The sequence below is a fragment of the Protomyctophum bolini genome (genome assembly GCF_963924005.1).
Source record: "Protomyctophum bolini genome assembly, chromosome: 2".
Lineage (NCBI taxonomy): Eukaryota > Metazoa > Chordata > Actinopteri > Myctophiformes > Myctophidae > Protomyctophum > Protomyctophum bolini.
This window is the reverse complement of record NC_137863.1, coordinates 22,063,727-22,082,947: the sequence shown is the minus strand read 5'-3', so window position 1 is coordinate 22,082,947 and position 19,221 is coordinate 22,063,727. Positions and strand designations below refer to the sequence as shown.

Sequence of the window (19,221 nt, the reverse complement as noted above, 5' to 3'; positions counted from 1 at the left end):
ACGACACATACTGTAGAAACATAATATTTGCATGGGATTTATAGGCAGAGAGTGGATTTACTGGTTTAATGCAATCAGATGGTGCTTTTCTGTTTCATGAATGGGCTGTCAATGGAGGGTATTGCAACGTATAGATGCAGGTAGCTTTTATAGCATCTAAGTTGCTTGCAGCTAACTTGTCATGGTACCCTTACTTGCATCGTGGAAACAAGTGTGCTTCATAAAACTGTTTCCAAATTGACTATAGCACAGTAATAATCTAGTGTCTATTTGAATGTGTGTGTATGTTTTTTTTTTTTTTACACAAGTCAAACTCTTATCTCTTAAACCCTTGGCAATGTGAGAAGTGTGAGTGGCTCCCTGTAGGGTTAACAGGCAGTTGAGACTGAGAACAGCAGTGGGGCGATAAGATAATGTTGTGCTTTGAGCTAATCATTTCTGGCTGGTACAGTTAACAGTTACCAACACAAACGGCTGTTCTGGTTCACTTCTCAGCTTTACTGAGCAGGCATGTCCGGGACACGCTGCCAGGCATCAGAGTCTGTGTGGTATGGCCCTTTTTTGAGATTTAGTTTTGCAAATGGACTTATTACATAACCCATTAAAGCCAGGAAAGCATCTGTCTGTCTTATTTTAGATTTTTAGCTACAACATATTTTATACTATATTCAAAAATAGGTTTTTTTTTTTCATGTTGAAATTTGTGCAAATCATTTGTTTTTCAGAAAACTGTTAAAAATTTAGAAGACATATTTTGTAGAATCGGTCTCAGGTCTAAATGTGTGCTTTAATTCCAGGATGCGGAAAGTGATGCTGGAGAAGGTAATAATGGACTCGGAGAGGAAGATGAAGAGGATGAAGACTCAGACTAATTAATAATCAGATCTTCTGAGACAACCAAATAAACCTCTAAATTAATACTTATTTTAGTTGACCAGGGTCTTCCCCTTTTTTTTCTCACTACAGTACAGTCTACACACAACAAATCTCGTAACCGAAAATAGCCAATCTACACACTTGTAGATCTGACTGCTATTTTCAATTTTCACACAATAGGCTACAGGATCATAGACACAAGCTTCGGGTGGTTAATTTATATATCCCCGTGCATTGACGACTGAAGGGAAAAAAAGAGATTGTATGATGTATTTAAATATTACTGTCATTTTTTATTTTATTTTTGTTTTGCTCTTTTAAAAGACCAAGCAGGCCTTGTATTTTCAGTCCTGTGTTTGGTGTCTAATGTTTTTTTGTGCTTTGCCAGCCAATTAAAATGTATGTATATAATTAATAGTTTTTTGGTCTGATTTAATTGGGTTACAAATGTGAATTGTATCGGATATAAAATAATTATTTAAGGCTGTTGTGCCACTGGTAATGCAGTAATACAAACTGAAGTGCCCAGTCTTCTGCTTACAGTACACCATGATGTCATTAATTGGTTTGTTTTGGATTGGATGGAACTGAACTTTTGAGAGGATGGAAACATGGATTTGATCATGAGGTTTCCAGCTTGGAGGAATCGGTCTATGACTGTTCAAGTACTTCAATGAAAGATAGACAACAGAAACATTTCCCATTGAGCAGTGTTCCGTGAGCAGATATAAGTAAGTAAGACTTCCGGTGGACGATCTCTTCAAAATAAGAGTATCCTCAGTCTAGAGTGAAAAAAGGTAAATTGGTAACAACCTGTTTGGGCACAGGCCTTTAAAAAGACAGCATTTTTAAAATAAATGTACCGGTATGTAAAAAAACAAAACACCCAAGTCACAAACTGTTGACCCCTTCACAACGTGTGTGTGTGTGTGTGTGTGTGTGTGTGTGTGTGTGTGTGTGTGTGAGAGAGAGAGAGAGAGACTGGAACAAGCTTCAAACTGCTTTATTTTTCTTTGTTTCTTGGAGAAAAATAATAACATGATTACATGCTATGAATAATAACATGCACGAATTTCACACATTTTTGAGTGGTGCAACCACTCCCAAGGAACAGCAATGTCCGTGTTCACCTATGTGCCGTTAACCTACCTGTCACTGAGCACCAGTATGACTATGAGTACCAGTAGGGGCGCTGTTGTGACAGAGAGAGAGATATTGCTGCACTGTTGCCTGCTAAAGGCCTATTCATAGTCTGGATTTTCGGTGGTGAGGTGACCACCGCTCTGGTGGTGAGCTGACCACCGGAGCTGAAATAACGTTGAGCGGTGGTGAGTAAAAACAGAGAGAATTAAGGGCTGGAGCAGTGGCGGTGGTTTGCTCTTCACCGCGGCTCGTGACGTCATGTTGTAGTTCGGTGGTCACCCCACAACCGAAAATCCAGACTATGACGTTTGAGCCTTAATAAGAGAGAGGGGGGAGTTGCACCACTCAGTTCACACGGGTGTGATTTTTTTTTACTTGACTGATAAAAATATAATTCTTATTCTGAAGGCAACCGGAAACCATATATATGCAAGCTAGATAAAAGTCCTATATGTGCTGACGGAGTGGAGCCAGTGCATTGTCCAACTAACTAAGTGCGTGATCCCGGCTTGAACCAACTCACAGGGATATAGCATTTTCTTGGCGAAAGTTCCCATATATCTCAAGGAGGTATCGCATAATAATTGACGGGGGAATAGTGAAGTTATTGGACAGAAAATGCTTATGACATTATTTTCTTTACACGGTGCAATGTGGGCTGTGGCATTTTCTTTTAAAGCGTATTGAATTGACAACCCCTGAAGACACCCCCCCTTCACGGGGAGAATGGTTTAACCGGGAAGCACGTCCCTGCTGCTGCTGTGTTTGGGGGAAATAAACAACAAGCGACTGACTGACTGACACCATCTGTCAACGTATACAACGAACTGCTATCATAACACGACACTGTCTGTTTATTCAGTCAGTGACAACACGTTTTCTCCACAATATCCACGTTTTGTGTCGACTTTGCGACTTAAAAGTCGCACCGAAGGAAGCCAACAAATTAACAACAAACAAACCCGGACCACATTCACCATTTACTGTAGGATTTATACTGTACGCAAATCCGGGAGAGGAGAGAGAGGAGTACGTGGAAGGAGGCAGTCAGTCAAGTCAGTCAGAATCACTAGCATTGCATCACCTTTTCAGCCGGGGCCTGTATTATTATTATCCCCGTTTGTCTGAAGAAAGAAACAAAAACGATGTCTGACTTCTTAATTTTAATTCTGATAGTCGTGCTCTTCCTCTGCTTGACCGTGACGCTGTTCGGGTTCGTCATCTACTCGGGGCTGCTGCACTCGGTCGAGGTGAAGACGGGCTCTCCTCCCGTGAGGAACGTCACCATCGCCTACAAGCTGAAGGAGGGTCCGTCGTCCCAGTGCCTGGAGTTCGGCTCTTCCTACGCGGAGGGCACCAGCATCGGGCCCAACCTGAGCAGCATCGGCATATTCTACGATGACCCCAAGCAGGTGAGGTTGTTGGGGACTCCCGTCCCCCCGTCCCCAGAGTCTATATATAACCTACCACCACCCAGTAATAATATTAACAATCTAATCATCAGACACCTCACACCATGACAGGACACATTCACCACAATGGTTCTTCTGTGATACATTGATCTCATGACCTGCCCCACAAATGCCCGAGACAGTGTAACCATTTTATTTCTTCATGAAAGCTGTCATCTTTTATTGATCTACAGTACACAGAGTCAAAAGCCTCTCTGTCTCTCTCTCTCTCTCTCTCTCTGTGTGTGTGTGTGTGTGTGTGTGTGCGTGTGCGCGCGTGTGATCCTGTTATCTTTACATTCTGGGCAAGTAGTGCAATGTAGGATTGATGAATTGGAAACGAATGTATGTAATTCCTGTGTGAAACCGGCTTAGTGCTTAGTTTGGACCTAATTATATAATTGCAAGCTTTTGTGAGAACTTACCAAGTCTGCCTGTTGTCAGCCATTCAATGCCACGTTGCACTGTTGATATTTTTCCCCCCACATCTGTGCAGGCTCCAGTTGACATTGGCATTAGCTTGCAGCTGACTCAAGTACTCTAGTCTAAGCATAACCAGGACTATGGGCATCCGTCCTTATAAGGATCTAAACGGAAAAGCTGACATCTACAGTATAGCGGCGGTGGCTCAGGGGTAGAGTGGCTGGATGGTAACCTAACCGCAAGGTTGCCAGTTCGAACCCGGGCTCCCCCAGAGGTAGTGTCGAAGTGTCCTTGAGCAAGACACTGAACCTCCTAATTGCTCCTGATGTGCTGGTTGGTGCCTTGCATGGTTTCCGCCGCCATCGGTGTATGAATGTGTGTGTGTGAATGTAATGCACAATCACTGTATTGTGAGATTAAAAAGGCGTTTCTCTAAAATATGCTGCAATTTAGAACTACTTCGTTACAAGTAAAAGTTGAAAATGTACTTGAGTAAAAGTATGACAGTATCGGCATCAAAATGTACTTAAAGTACTAAAAGTATTCATATTGCAGAATGTCCCATTTCACAAGTTCAAAATGCGTAGAAAATCTATTGAAAAGAGCCGATTGGCTCTTTTTTTTAACTAGTAACTAAAGTTTTCTAATAATTGTAGTGGAGCAAAAGTGCAAATTTTGGCTCTGAGATGAGTAGAAGTAAAAGTACTTTCCACCACTGGATCTCAGGATGAGATTGCAATTGTTAACGTCCTGTGGTGGGATGCCGTCACTCTGGCCCGGCTCCTTTCCCTTGCTCCTGCTCTGGCAAACTCCCCAATGCTGAGATTTGTAAGGCCTGTGGAAATGGTAAATGGTGCATTTATATAGCGCCTTTATCCAAGGCGCATTACATTCACACACCAATGGCAGAGGAAACCATGCAAAGCACCAACCTGCACATCGGGAGCAATTTGGGTTTCAGAGTCTTGCTCAAGGACACTTCGACACTAACTCTGGGGGAGCCCGGGTTTGAACTGGGAACCTTGCGGCTTGCGGTTCCCGTCCAGCCACTCTACCCCTGAGCCACTGCCGCCCCTCAGAGGCAGTGTTCTTTCCTCAGCTCCATCCCCTGTCAGGGTGTGTGCCTAGGAAGTTGTAGAAGTGATTGAACCGGAAGGTCACACTCTCTTCTTGGCTGTTGCCGGCAACTTGTCCTTCCTTAGCCCTCACTGATGACCCCCCCCCCCACCCTGAGCTACCTCCAAATCTCTGTACCATCCTCATCCGTTCCTCCCCCTTGATCTTGTCATAACTTAAGGGTATCGGGTAGAGCCTCACCGAGCCTCACACCGACCGCTCTGTTCTTTATTTTCGGTTCTTGTATTCTTTATTTTGTTTTACTGAGAATAAGGTTAGAAATAAGTTTAGGATTATAGGTATAGTTTTACTGGGGTTAAGTTTAGGTACTGTATAGGGTATAGGTTTAGCCATAGTTTTACTGAGGTTAAGGTTAGGAAAAAGGTTAGGTTTAACTGTTTAAGTATAATTTACTTAGGTTACTTTATAGGAATACCAGGCCGCGCAGTTCCACCCGCTGTACGCCCGGTGCGAGTTGGTAAAGGGGTGACTCGTTTGGTACTGAAGAGAAGCTGTTCAGCCTCATTCAGTATCTCACTGTTCTCTGTGGTCTGCTTGTGATTAAAGGGTGTTTGTTTACTCCACTTTTCCATGTTCCCCCGTCAGGATGCATGCCCCTGTCTCCCTCCATCAGTGTGTGTGTGTGTGTGTGTGTGTGGGGGGCATTGGTTGAATGTGTGTCTGAAAAGGTGTAGAGCTGTGACTGATAAAGGATGCTGTTCGCTAATAATACCTTTTGTCAACTTAGGCCAGGAATTTAGGAAAGGGCTGGTCAAGTGGTCTGGTCAAGTGGGCTGGTCAAGTGGCCAAGTGGTCCAGTCGCATGCCATGATGCCACATATATGCTTTTGTCTGACAGTGCGTCGCGTGTTCGAGTCCCCGTTCACGACGACCTTTGCTGCATGTCTCTCCCCTTCTCTCAGCCCAAAATCTAAAGCACCATTCACCATTTTCACACGGCGGCCATTTTGCTACTAATTAATACATTTCCAACCCGCAAATATGATGTGAGAGCAAACTGTGTGAATATAGTCAATATAAGGCTCATTTTGAAAATAATGCGGTGGTATTTCTTCCTTGGCGAATCCATGGAACAAGCACCTGTAGGCCAGGTGTAGCTAATCAATTCTGAAGTGTAAAGCTGCACTTAATGACGGTACTCCTCAGCTATGGCCGCACCCAGGGCACCCCTCTGTGACGGTACTCCTCAGCTATGGCTGTGCCCAGCGCACCCCTCTGTGGATTTGTCGATAGGAAATGTGGTCCTCTACGAGTCTATGGTCGGCGACCTACCACAGGTAACAGGAAGTAGAAGAGAGAAGGATGAAGCTGGCAGGGGACTATAGTGGCAAGCAAGACAACACTATGGGAGCCAACCCAGGGCAAAGTCAGGGAAGACAAGAAGTGCACCGCCTACGTAGATGCACTGCAGCGTGACAGTTTAGCTAACAACACTGTAGAGTTCAAGACCCTGATGTTGGATAGGAGAGTGTGGAGGGCAACGATTCAGGAGTCCTGCGTTGGTGTTTAGAGTAGACCGCACTCTCGCATTGCACATCGCATAGAGAGACCAAGTATTCCAGTGGCAGGCCAGCCTGGTGACAGGCTGTGTTCAACAGGCCGATGGTATCTGGTTAGAATCTGTTCCGTGCAGGGTTTATAATGATTGATAAATAGGTCATTTCTCAAGCTGAGATCTGATCATTCATCACCTACTTTAGTTCCTCATTCCAGCAGTCATCATCACATGATGAAGTGTTTAGTCAACAAGCAGTGCCCGCACAGCACAGCACAGCGGCTGCTTGTTGGATGGGAATGTTTCCTGGCGTCCCACCGATGAGGGTCAGATACTGAACCTACAACTGGACCGGTGACAGGAGGGGAAACTGTCCTCTTGCCCAAACAATAAACAGCCCACAGTAGTAACTAAAGAGCATGACAGTGTCAGGTTGACTTGTCAAACTGACTTAGTAGAACATGACCTCCTTTTGAATGTCATTGTGCGTGGTATACAATTATACATTAAATACAGGTCAACTGTTGTTCAACTTAATTTAATAATAATAATAATAATTTAATATGACAAAACTACGTCACTGACGTCAGGTTGTTCTCATGGGGCTGTCGCAGTGTCACATTTGGGAGCTATGCCAAAGCCATTTGCAGCATCTAAAGTCCCATCAGTTAGACCAGACCAGACATCCAACAAACAAAAACTATTGTTGAGGGCCCGGCCAAAAAGCCTGAAAGTGTTGTGTGGGCACACAATGTGTTAAAACGTGGGGTTGCCTTACCAAAATGTCATTTATTCAATCAAATTTTCCAAAACAATGGTAAACAAGTTGTCAATCACACGCAATTCACGGCAGGAAACAGATTGTGTAAGTGAATAAACACTAAGCACGCATATGGTAGAATTTGAAAGTACGTTTTATTTTCTAAATTCCAAGTAATCTTTCACGGGCCGGTCAGAGTCAGCCAAAGGGCCACATTTGGCCCCCGGGCCGTGTAATGCCCAGGTCTGTGCTAGATAGATTATCCAGTGTGGAATAAATCACTTGTGACTGCTATTTCCCCCTCTCTCTCTACCAGTATGCAATTTCATCTAAGTATAGAGTTTTTGTGGAAATTATGATGACCATGAATCATGTCAGTGGATCATTGTGGCAAGAGACTCAATAAGGAGCATGTTAAACCTTTTTTCCATTTGGGTCAACTCTGAAGCTCTGAAGAGAGCTTCAAATGTGCAGTTACAGTAGGAACAGTCACATGATGATCACATAAACAACATCAGGCTGTCTCTTTTCAAATGCTTTGTTTTTACATGATTTAAGACACATTTAAGATTATAGTAGGTTGGAATGGGTGGAGAAAAGTATCAGGTGTGATGTGTGAAAGTATTACCACAAATTAAAGGGAAGGTGTACAAGAAGGTGGTGAGACCAGCTAGAGACAGTCCATCCATCCTACTTCAACTGCATATCCGTAGTCGGGTCGCGGGGGCAACAGCTCCACCAGAGTGTTCCAGACTTCCCTCTCCAGGGCAACACTAGTGACTTCTTCCTGGGGGATCCCGAGACGTTCCAAGGCCAGTGAGTCAATGTGTTTCCTCCAACTGCGTCTTGGTCTGCCCCGGGGTCCCCTCCCAGTGGGACGTGCCTCAAGGACCTCCCTAGGGAGACGCCAGAGAGGCATCCTAACCAGATGCCCGAACCACCTAAGCTGGCTCCTTTCCAGGCGAAGAAGCAGCGACTCTACTCCGAGTGTCTCGTATGACTGAACTTCTCACCCTATATCTCTAAGGGAGATGCCAGCCACCCTTCTGAGAAAACTCATTTCGGCCGCTTGTATTTGCGACCTTATTCTTTCGGTCATGACCCACACTCCATGACCATAGGTGAGAGTAGGAACAAAGACAGGAAGCTGAGCTGGAGGTAGCAGAGACTAAAGAAATGCTCTCTGGGAGTAACAGGGATGTATAGGATCAGAAATGAGTACATCAGAGGGACAGCGCATGTCAGATGTTTTGGAGATAAAGTCAGAGAGAGCCAGTCTGAGATGGTTTGGACACGTACAGAGGAGGGATAGTGAGTATATCAGAAGGATGTTGAGGTTGGAACTACCAGGCAGGAGGCCGCCCCAGAGGAAGACCAAAGAGGAGATTTATGGATGTTGTAGTGAAAGAGGACATGAAGTCAGTTGGTGTGAGAGAAGAGGAGGCAGAGAGAGGGCAGGGTGAGAGATGGAGGCAGATGATTCACTGTGGCGAACCCTGAAGGGAAACGCTGAAAGGAAAATAAGATTTAAGATTATAGTATAGCCTGCTGGAAAATAACACGTTTGTGACAGAACGACTCCATTATGAACGCACATAGAAACAGGATAATAATACTGACCATGAACATTATAGCCTGTTCTGTTACATGCAATATACAACACCTTGACTGATTGAATACTTTATTAACAGTCTGCAAATCGTACATGTCGTATGATTATACAATGATGCTAAAAGCATAACGCAACAATTGTGGTCCTGTTTATTCAATTCATCACATTTATAATCCATGTCAAGCTGCCCACATTCTGTTAATTTTTGCATAAATAACATTCACTTGATTTTGAAAGTGGAGAAACCTCGCCACGTCTAATTGCCTAAAAAACAAAAGCACCAGTAATCACAGTCGGCAGCATTATTCAGTTTCTAACCTGAGCTTTATCTTGCTCAGCTCAGAAAGGCCAAGGCCATTACAGCCTTTGGCTATTATCGCACTTTTGATATGATAATGTTATGGCCTTTTGCCAAAAAGTTAATTCAGAAAGGCCAACTGCCCTGGCTTCAACCACACTGATTACCTGCTGCCAGCCATGTTGGTTCTTTAGATCATTTAGACCTGAGGCCCATTCTAAAAAAATCTGTGGTTCTCAATATTTCATGTCAAGGACCCCAGAAACTATTATGTAATTGGCCACCGACCCCCATCTGAAAATATGTTGTTCCAGGGACCCCCCCCCCCCCCAGAAGCAAAGATTTGAGTTAAAACGATTTTACAAAAACTATTTTTCGACAGCTAAGGGATAACATAATGCTTAAAACACCAAAAGAGGTTCCCGTACAGAATGGGTTAACCCATTTAGGCCTGACGTCGAAATTAAAAAACGTTCGCTCTGAAAGAATATATATTCAAAGATTTGTGACGCATTTTCACGAATTTTCAAAAATAGCAGACCTACAAGCTCCTATTTTTCAATAGCTAAAGTATAACATAATGCTCTCTCTCTCTGCACCACCCTTTTGTCGCAACATTTTGGTGATTCAGGCTGTGAGGCGTTAGCCTGTGTGGAAACCAGACATTTTTCAAATTAAAAAAGCGCCGCTCTGTGATCTTACTCTGGCCATGTCATTGGGCTAGTAGCGAGACATGAATTTACGGTAGAGAACGCCTTCAGTCAGGGTTCACAATAGCCAAAGTTCAGCCATGTGGTATTTCATCTGAGCGTAATGTCTAAAGGCTGAATGGTTGATTGCAAAGTTTACGTGTGATTTACAGGCTTTGTTAATTAATAAATTTATATAGCACATTTCTAGACATAGTCACAAAGTGCTTTACAGCGTAGAGCAAAAGAAAATGACAAAAGATCAATCCATAAAAATACAAAAATTTTCAAAAATGACTTGAATTAAGAAAAGGCTTTAACATAAACGTGGGTTTTCAGGAGAGATTTAAACGATGAAACGATTTTGCACATTCCAGAGCTTGGGGGGCTGGATTGCAAAAGCCCTGCCACCCTTTGTGACGAGCTGAGCTGTAGGGGTCTCCAGGAGGGCCTTGTCTGAGGACCTGAGTGGGTAGGGGTCTCCAGGAGGGCCTTGTCTGAGGACCTGAGTGGGTAGGGTTCCAGCATGTCAGAGACATAGCTAGGAGCCTGGCCATGAGAGCTTTAAAAGTCATGAGTAAAAATGTAACAAGCATTTCTGCAGCTAAGATGGGGGGTGATGTGGTCACGTCTTTTGAAGTTGGTTAACAGTCTGGCAGCTGGGGTTCTGTACTAATTGTAGACGGGATGAAACTTTCTTTGCAGAGACCGGAATAAATTTAGTTACAATAATCCAGACGAGAAGAAATTAAAGCACGAATGACCTTTTCTAGATCCGCCGGTGACAGGAAACCTTTAATTCTGGCTATATTCCTTAATTGGAAGCAGCACGTCTGAACGACTCTTGTTACTTGGGGAGTAAAATAGAGGCCAGAATGGAACAGCACACCCAGGTTACGGGCCACCTCCTTTACATTGGGGGATAGGCTATACCAAGCTCTGTGTGTGCCTGTGTGGAGTTTGGGCGACCAAAAATGATGATTTTGTCTCATTGACATCCAGCCCTTAATATCGGCGAGACATGATAAAAGACTGGACAGATTACAGGAAACAACAGGTTGTAAAGGAATATATTTCATAGACCTCACCTGACCTTACCATTGCTTCTGTATTCATTGCCATCTTGGACTTCTTGTTGGAAGTCTTCAATAGTAAGGTTGAATCAAAGTTAATTACAAATCACTCAAGAGTAATTACTTTGCTTTGACAACATTGTTTTATGTTTAGAGGCAAGGAAGCAACCAAGGTGCTCAGGAGGTGTGCATGTATAAAAAATGTAAAAATAGTAAAAAGGTGCTCCTGGGATCAATCGGGATAACACATCGATATAGAACAAAGCGGAGATCCGGGCACACTGAAGGAAAACTTTATTGAACCGATATGTTTCGACCTATACGGTCAGCCCTGATGAAGACCGTATAGGTCGAAACATGTCGGTTCAATAAAGTTTTCCTCCTTTTAACATTAAGTGTGCCCGGATCTCCGCTTTGTTCTATATTGTTTTATGTTCTTTCATGATTTTACTGAGTCAGTGTAAACATGAACCAAAATGGGCCTGTGTGGGGTAAATATGCACTATTTCAGGATACTGTATGCAGCTAAATCTTTTCACAAACTTAAACAACAAGAGACCATGTAATAAAATATTTGTCTTATTCACTTGTGTTGCAACCAGTCAAACACCAGTGCTGCCGTCCACATTTTGTTGGCTATACATTCAACTTTGTAAAGAAGTGAAGAGAGACTGTTGCTCATCATAACACTTATTGTCTGTGCTGTCATTTCTGCACAAGCACATAGAAGTCTGGAGCTGTGGACATGTTGGATTGCTTTAGAAAGTTGCAACTGAATGTTGCATGCAAACTGCCATACTGTATCACAACCACTAGATGGCAGGATTGGCCTATATTTTGAGTTTGTAATACTGAGCAGCGTCCTCACAATATTCACTGTAAAAGAAGATATACTGCACACGAATAATACATAATGACTGATGTAAATTAGTCCAGTATAATTCATTCAGCCAAAAGGTTGGATTCATTTCTTTGTAATGATTTATAGACCTGGAATCTGTGAAGTATAAACTATTCCCTCGTACTCCTAATGAACCAACCGCTGACATTAGAAAGAGTTAAAGGAGGACTCACAAATATATAGTTCCCTAAATCTTTATTTGACAAAGCAGAGCTATCTCCTCCTCCCCCCCCCCCCCCCCCAGTGGACAGTTGAGGGTTATGTTGGCTTTGATTTAACTTGTTAACTTGTTTCCAGGGCTAAGGGAGACATCCTCCACTCACTGCCAGGAATTCAGAAGTAGTACCCTACCCTGTACCTCTACCCCCAGATAGCCAATTAGTAGTACTCTGGTCGTGTGTGTGTGTGTGTGTGTGTGTGTGTGTGTGTGTGTGTGTGTGTGTGTGAGAGTGTGTGAGAGACGTGTGCGTGCATATTTGCAGTTTTGCACTAAATAAATGCAGGGTTCCTTGACATCCTTCCCAGTTTATTTAAATTTCCATAATGCTATAACTAAGGTCTCATCATCACGTTATGTTTTTCAGTTGAAAATGTATTTATGGAAGAGAGGCAGCCAGCTGGACTAGGACAACACAGATGTACACTGTCCTTAAGGCTGATATAACTCTTTAATACAGAACTGCCTCATACTACTTGTCACTATATGACAAGACTTAACCCAACGCCTGGAACCTGGAACACATCTTTGTCACCTTAGCTTTTAACCATTAGATAGCAGATAGATATACAATACTTGTAGATCTGATATTGAAAAATCTTTCTCTTAGTTATTATTTCACAGCAAACGTTTTTAACTCATATATTTGCTTATTGGGGTCCCTGGAGGCCTGGAACAACATATTTTCAGATGGGGGTCAGGCAGGGGTCGGCGGCCAAATACATATAATATTTATTTTGGGGTCCTTGACATGAAAAGGTTTGAGCACCACTGATCTGTATTTCAGACTCAGGCTCCATATCACATACAAAATAACAATACACAATAAATAAGATAAAAACAAACAAAGACAACGATATAAATGCACCATTTACCATTTGCATTTTGGAAAGAAAGGTTCCCAGTTTAACCCCTGGCTCCGCTAGAGTTAATGCCTAAGTGTCCTTGAGCAAGACCTAATAGCTCCAGATGCCTTGCAAGGTTTCATAATGTGCGTGCGTGGCGTGCGTGCGTGCGTGCGTGTGTGTGTGAGAGAGTGAATGTAATGCACATTGTAAATCCCCCCCCCCCCTTAAGGCCTCCACACACACACATTGTACCCGACTGCTCAAACAGCGCATTTAACATAATCATGGCATCCACGTTTTGCGGAGAAATATGCACGTATATTTTTGCCAAACGATAAATATAACCCCCTCATATCGGAACAAAACCAAGGTTAGAGTGGCTGGATGGTAACCGCAAGGTTGCCAGTTGGAACCCGGGCTCCCCCAGAGTTGGAACCCGGGCTCCCCCAGAGGTAGTGTCCTTGAGCAAGACTCTGAGTCTGAACCCCTAATAGAGGGTATGCGTGCCGTGACATCATCATCAAATCAAGAAATTATGCAGGAACGCCTATACTGACTACTGAGTGGCAAAAAACGACTGTCTGGCCTCGATAGCCCATACATCCACACAGAAAAGTCATATCTGATTGCATTAAACAATATTAAACTCACTTTGCATGTTGCTTTGCTACTCGATTTGCCACTCGATGTGCCTTCACTTTAAGCATGCACATACCCTCTATTGCTCCTGATGTGCAGGTTGGTGCCTTGCCATCGGTGTATGAATGAATGTGTGTGAATGGGTGAGTTGAGTTGATGCACAATCTACGTAAAGCGCCTTGGATAAAGGTGCTATATGAATGCACCATTTACCATTTATTCTGTAGGATGTGCAATTTCCAGCAGGTCAAAATAAGACTAACTACTCTACTGTATTCAACATTTTCTTCCATGGGAATATTTTCCAGTGTTCAGTCGTGGCAGCTGAAACGGTAAATGGATCATCAGACAGAGAGTATATAAGAACGCGCAGGATGAATGAATGTGTGACTTTATTGGCTAAGGTTGGACTAATATAGTCGCAGAGAGACTAATAGGTGGTATAAAACTATAAAACCGTGACTGGCTGACCTCTCAGACATTATACTTCCTATTATACACGGAGGATCTTTGATCAATGTCCACACGAGATCCGACTGTCCTTATCCCATTCTGGACGGGAACCTGTCATTTAAGCATTATGTTATACTTTAGCTATTGACAAATAGCAGATCTACAAGCTCGTGCCACGCTACGAGCTTGTAGATCTGCTATTTCTCAATAGCTAAATTATAACATAATGTTTAAAACACCAAAAGGGGTTCCCCCCAAAATGGGTTAACTGACGCTAGTCTGTCGGCAACATGAAAGGATGGCTTTCTGTTGAGATCTAAAATGATGCTATGATTATGAAGGCTTGTCACAGTGGTCTTAAGTTAAAAAAATCACACCTGTGTGAAGTGAGCTCATCCTACTGTACATCTCATTCCGGCACAATCGTTATGCGATGCTCAACCAATCAGCCCCATCTCTCTCACCCAAATCACAATTTTGCGTGCTCACTTTTTCCATCTTCACTTTTCTCTTCAACATTTGTGCTTTTACACAAACCACTGAAAGCTGTCCATAGGAGGGGCTATAGAGCGTCGCAGTCCCGCCCCCTTTCATGACGACGCCAGGCCCAGGAAATGAATCTCAATGCATTTTTCCCATAGACATTTTCAAAACATATTTATTTACCGGTAAATACCTTTTAAGCGTCGTACGAAGCCAACTCTTGTCGTGACAAATCATGACAACACACACCATATTTTGGACCAAACAAATAATTACAAAGAAAAAGAACAAAAAATTCGTTCTTTTCTACTTTCTAACTTTTAGTTTGGCCTGAAAAATTGTGTTTGTTGTCATGATTTGTCACGACAAGAGTTGGCTTTGTCCACGGCGTAAACGTCTTTAAATAAATTACTTTCTGAAAAGTCTATGAGGAAAATGAACAGGGATTTATTTTCCGGGTCTCTCGAGGGGGCGGGACTGCGACACTCTATAGCGCCCCTCGAGGCTTTCCCCCCATATACGCTTTAATATGTATTAATCTATGCAGTGAAGAAGACACCGGAGAAGCAGAGACGTAAGAACAACTTGAACTATTATCTCCGCCAGGCCGGAACAGCCAAGGGGGGGAGGGGATTATGTTCACGCTCCTGTGAGTCCGTCTGTCTGTCTGTGAGATGCCGATCTTGGGCACTGCTGGACCGATCATTCCTATTAGACCAAGGAAGAAACACTTGGAGTCGACCTCATGGTGGCCAACTTCACATTTTCTCCTATATCTCTTAAAGCGTAGGTCATGCAGTCACAATAAATGGATCACAACACAACTCCCCAAATACACCCATTGACTGAAATCCATTGCCATAGCAACACTGAGTCATGATTCTGTTTCCTCACCCTGCGTGATGGTACAGTATGTAGAAACAAGGTTATATCCCATTCTGGGCGGGAACCCCTTTTGGTGTTTTAAGCATTATGTTATACTTTAGCTATTAAAAAATAGCAGATCTACAAGCTCATAACGCGGCACAGAGTGCCGCGCTACGTGCTTTTACAGAAATGAGACAGACTCCATGCATTCACTTTCAGTAGTAGAGTTCTGTAGAGGGGAGCTGTGTGTCTGTGACTGTGCCCAGATGATGGTCCGATCGTTGATGCTCATTAATACATCAAGGAAGGCAATTATGTTTCTGCACTGTCAAAAGTAATGCTACTTCTTTTGCAATGTAGTTAAATTAAAAATGTGGGGGGTCATGTTTTTGGGGCAGGGAAAAAAATAAGTGTCTCTCGTCGTCGAACGAGAGACACTAGAGACACGAGAGAGAGAGAGAGAGAGAGAGAGAGAGAGAGAGAGGGGGGATGGAAAAGGAGAGATAATGCAATGGCTCCCTCACTCAAAGAAGAGGCGATGGATGGAGACTCCCATGTGGACCACTAGGGGGTGCCCCATCCTCTCAAACTAATGAGGACGTATTGAAGTCGGGCCCCAATTGAATGACTGACTGACTGAGTCTTAATTTGATTCTCATGGTCATTACGAGCAATGATTTGAGCTCTGTTGGCTTTATATACTGGCAGGAACATGTCCTCCCTTGTCCTGACTAAAGTAGTGAGGAAAGTTGGGGTGGGTAAATTAAGAAACCCGTTTCCTTTGTAAAACCCATGTTTCTATGTCAGTTGTGCTCAACCTTTTTCATGTCAGGACCACCAGAATTATCTCTGTTCGCTCTGAAATATATATTCAAAGATTTGCAGTGCACATTTTCACGGCTCCTTGATGAGCATCAACGACCATCATCACCTGGGCACAGACACACACAGCTCCCCTCTACAGTGCTCTACTACTGAAAGTGACATCATTTCTCTCCAAAAGCACTTGAATATGATGGAATATGACTAAAGCTCACATTTCACATCACACTAGCCCCCCTTTTTTTTAAATCAATTTTCTTATTTCAATGAATCGAATCGATTCATATCGTCGGGATTAATATCGATATATATTATATATTGATATACGATATATCGTTACATGTCTACCAACAGGGGTTCCCGCCCAAAATGGGTAAATTGTTTGCATATAATACTATAGCTGCAAATGTAGCTTATATGGCCAGGCAGGGTCAATGAATTTGTCTTTGAAACAGCCATAGTTGTGGCGGCAGTGGCTCAGGGGTAGAGTGACCACTTAGGAAATGGAATGTTCCGCAGTTCGATCCCACAAACTCTGAACTCCGTAATTGCTCCTGATGAGCAGGTTTGTGCCTCGCATGGTTTCCTCTGCCATTGCTTTATGAATGGGTGTGTCTAACTGTGTCTATGCATGGCAGCAGTGTGCTGTGTAGTGGTCTGTCCTATTAGTTTCAATTTCCTCTCCCTGTGTGTTTTCTCTCCGCTGAGCTGGCCACCTGCAGGGGGGGGAAGGGGGGCTAATGGCTTTTAGCCATGGCTGTGACAGGTTTACCTGTCATTTCTGTTGGCACTGCTATGAAACGCCGAAGCCCAACGTGAGGTATTTTGGACAGATTGTTAATCCCGTAGTCACTGTTCTGCGCTCATTTTTAGCTGTCTTGCTTTTTGCTACAGAAGTGATGGCTTGCCTTGTTGTCACGCCATCCCCCTGTTTCTCATTTTACTAGAGCAGATACGGCTGTCAGTCAGGCACTCTATAGCCCATTTTACTAGAGCAGATACGGCTGTCAGTCAGGCACTCTATAGCCCATTTTGAATATATATATATTATTTCACAGTGAACGTTTTTAACTGGGGGGGGGGGGGGGGGGGTCCGGGGTCCCTGGAACGACATGAAAAAGGTTGAGCACCACTGACATAGAAACATTTTTTTAGGAAAACTATCATAAGCCTTTTTTCTTTTTTAGAGAATCGGCCTCAGGTCAAAATGGGCTAGTGATGTAGCCACTAGCCAGGGCAGTGAAGTGTATTGTTTGTGCTACACATTTGATCCAGTGGAAGGAACTGCGCAGTAGTAGATGAGATGTGAGTTTAGGGGGGTGGGGGGGGTTGTTCTGCGTTGGCTGGCTCCCTCTATGGTTCACTGCAGAGACAATGTTGAGGTCCATATAGGCTTTGAATTCACAGCTTTCTTGACTGCCTGGGGGTCCCCGGACCCCACTTTGGGAACCACATGGGTTACATTACACAAGAGAGCAGAAATAGCAGATCTATAAGTTTACAACGCGTATAAAACTACAGTCATAAAAAGGCCTGTAATTGCTTGGTATATTGCTTGGAAATGTGTAATTTCTGCCCTGTGCACCTTTTTATTATGAAGCCTAGTAAAAGCCAAACAGAAATGTAATTTCTATTCATATTAAATGTCCCAATGCCAAAAACACAATTAAATCGCTAATCGCAATTATGTGTGAGACAATTAATCACCAGCGTAAATTTGTAACAGCCGAGCCCTAGTCCAGGGGTCTTTTGTGTAGCAGTCATGGGCTATCTTCTTGCTATTTAATTTAATAATTTAATTTAATACTTATTAATATTAAACCCATTCTGGACGGGAACCCCGGTGTTTTAAGCATTATGTTATACTTTAGCTGTTGAAAAATAGCAGATCTACAAGCTCATAGTGCAGCACAGGAGTGTTGCGCTACGAGCTTGTAGATCTGCTATTTCTTTTTAATCGTGAAACTGAGGTGAAAATCTTTGGATATATATTCTTTCAGAGCAAACGTTTTTAACTAATAATCTTTGCTTCTGGGGGGCGGGGGGGGGGGGAGGGTCCCTGGAACAACATATTTTGAGATTGGGGTCCGGGGCCAATTACATATACAGTAATTCTGGGGGTCCTTGACATGAAAATGTTTGCGAACGACTGACATAGAAACGACTGACATAGAAACGACTGACATAGAAACGACTGCCATAGAAACGACTGACATAGAAACGACTGCCATAGAAACGACTGCCATAGAAACGACTGACATATAAACGACTGACATAGAAACGACTGACATAGAAACGACTGACATAGAAACGACTGCCATAGATAGAAACATGAGGTTTTTCAGACATCTGTAGAATCGTCCTTGGGTCTAAATGGATTAAGAGAGAGAGAGAGAGAGAGAGAGAGAGAGAGAGAGAGAGAGAGAGAGCTACAGTAATTGTACCGTTCTGTTAATTTAGCTTTGCCTTTTACTTTACCCTATATTTTATCTGGCTGTTGAATTTTAATGAGTGTGACTGTTCTTTGTGGGCAAGCAAACATGGCTTCTAATTAATGCCTTGTCTTCAGACACTCATATATACGAAAAGCATTTCCTGTCATCCCTCTATTGCCTAAAACCAAAAGCGTTGGCAACAGCGGCCAACTGTGTGCGAAGCAGGCCAGTATTAAAGTACAATGTACAGTATTCCCAGCTGCAATGGCCAGAACAGGGAAGGGGCATCGAGGCCAGAAGCAGCAGAGATGAAGTGAGTAAATCCTCGTTAGGTGTCTTGTAATAAAGAATCACCTCCATCAGCCCTGCCTTTTTATTGTCAAAGAGTGCTCATCCATCACAAAAGGCCTTCGTATACCTGCAAGCAAAGAATTGCTTTTGAAATTACCTTACCTTTCCGACCAGGTCCCTGGAGACTATAGGCTTATAGGCTGGCTGGGGGAAGCAGGCAGATATGGAAGAATGGAAGCTTTTGTGAGAGAAGAGAAGAAGGCCAACCTGAAGTCCCATGTGCCGCAAAAGGTTGAATTTATCTGCTT

General features: G+C 43.2%; 2 protein-coding genes across 3 annotated transcripts in view; both read left to right on the top strand.

Moving 5' to 3' along the window:
• The window catches only part of fancd2 (FA complementation group D2), a 31,943-nt gene extending 30,692 nt beyond the window's left edge, over window positions 1–1,251 (top strand). For both annotated transcript variants that reach the window (XM_080775346.1, XM_080775345.1), the window contains exon 44: window positions 798–1,251. In XM_080775346.1, the coding sequence (XP_080631472.1) occupies window positions 798–872 (75 nt within the window). In that variant the 3' untranslated portion in view covers window positions 873–1,251. The remainder of the gene's footprint in view (window positions 1–797) is intronic.
• A 1,544-nt stretch (window positions 1,252–2,795) lies between these two features.
• Window positions 2,796–19,221, top strand: part of tex264a (testis expressed 264, ER-phagy receptor a) — a gene marked incomplete at its 3' end in the record, with an annotated part of 98,857 nt that continues 82,431 nt past the window's right edge. Inside the window, exon 1 of the mRNA XM_080787154.1 lies at window positions 2,796–3,431. Coding sequence (XP_080643280.1) covers window positions 3,165–3,431 — 267 coding nt within the window. The remainder of the gene's footprint in view (window positions 3,432–19,221) is intronic.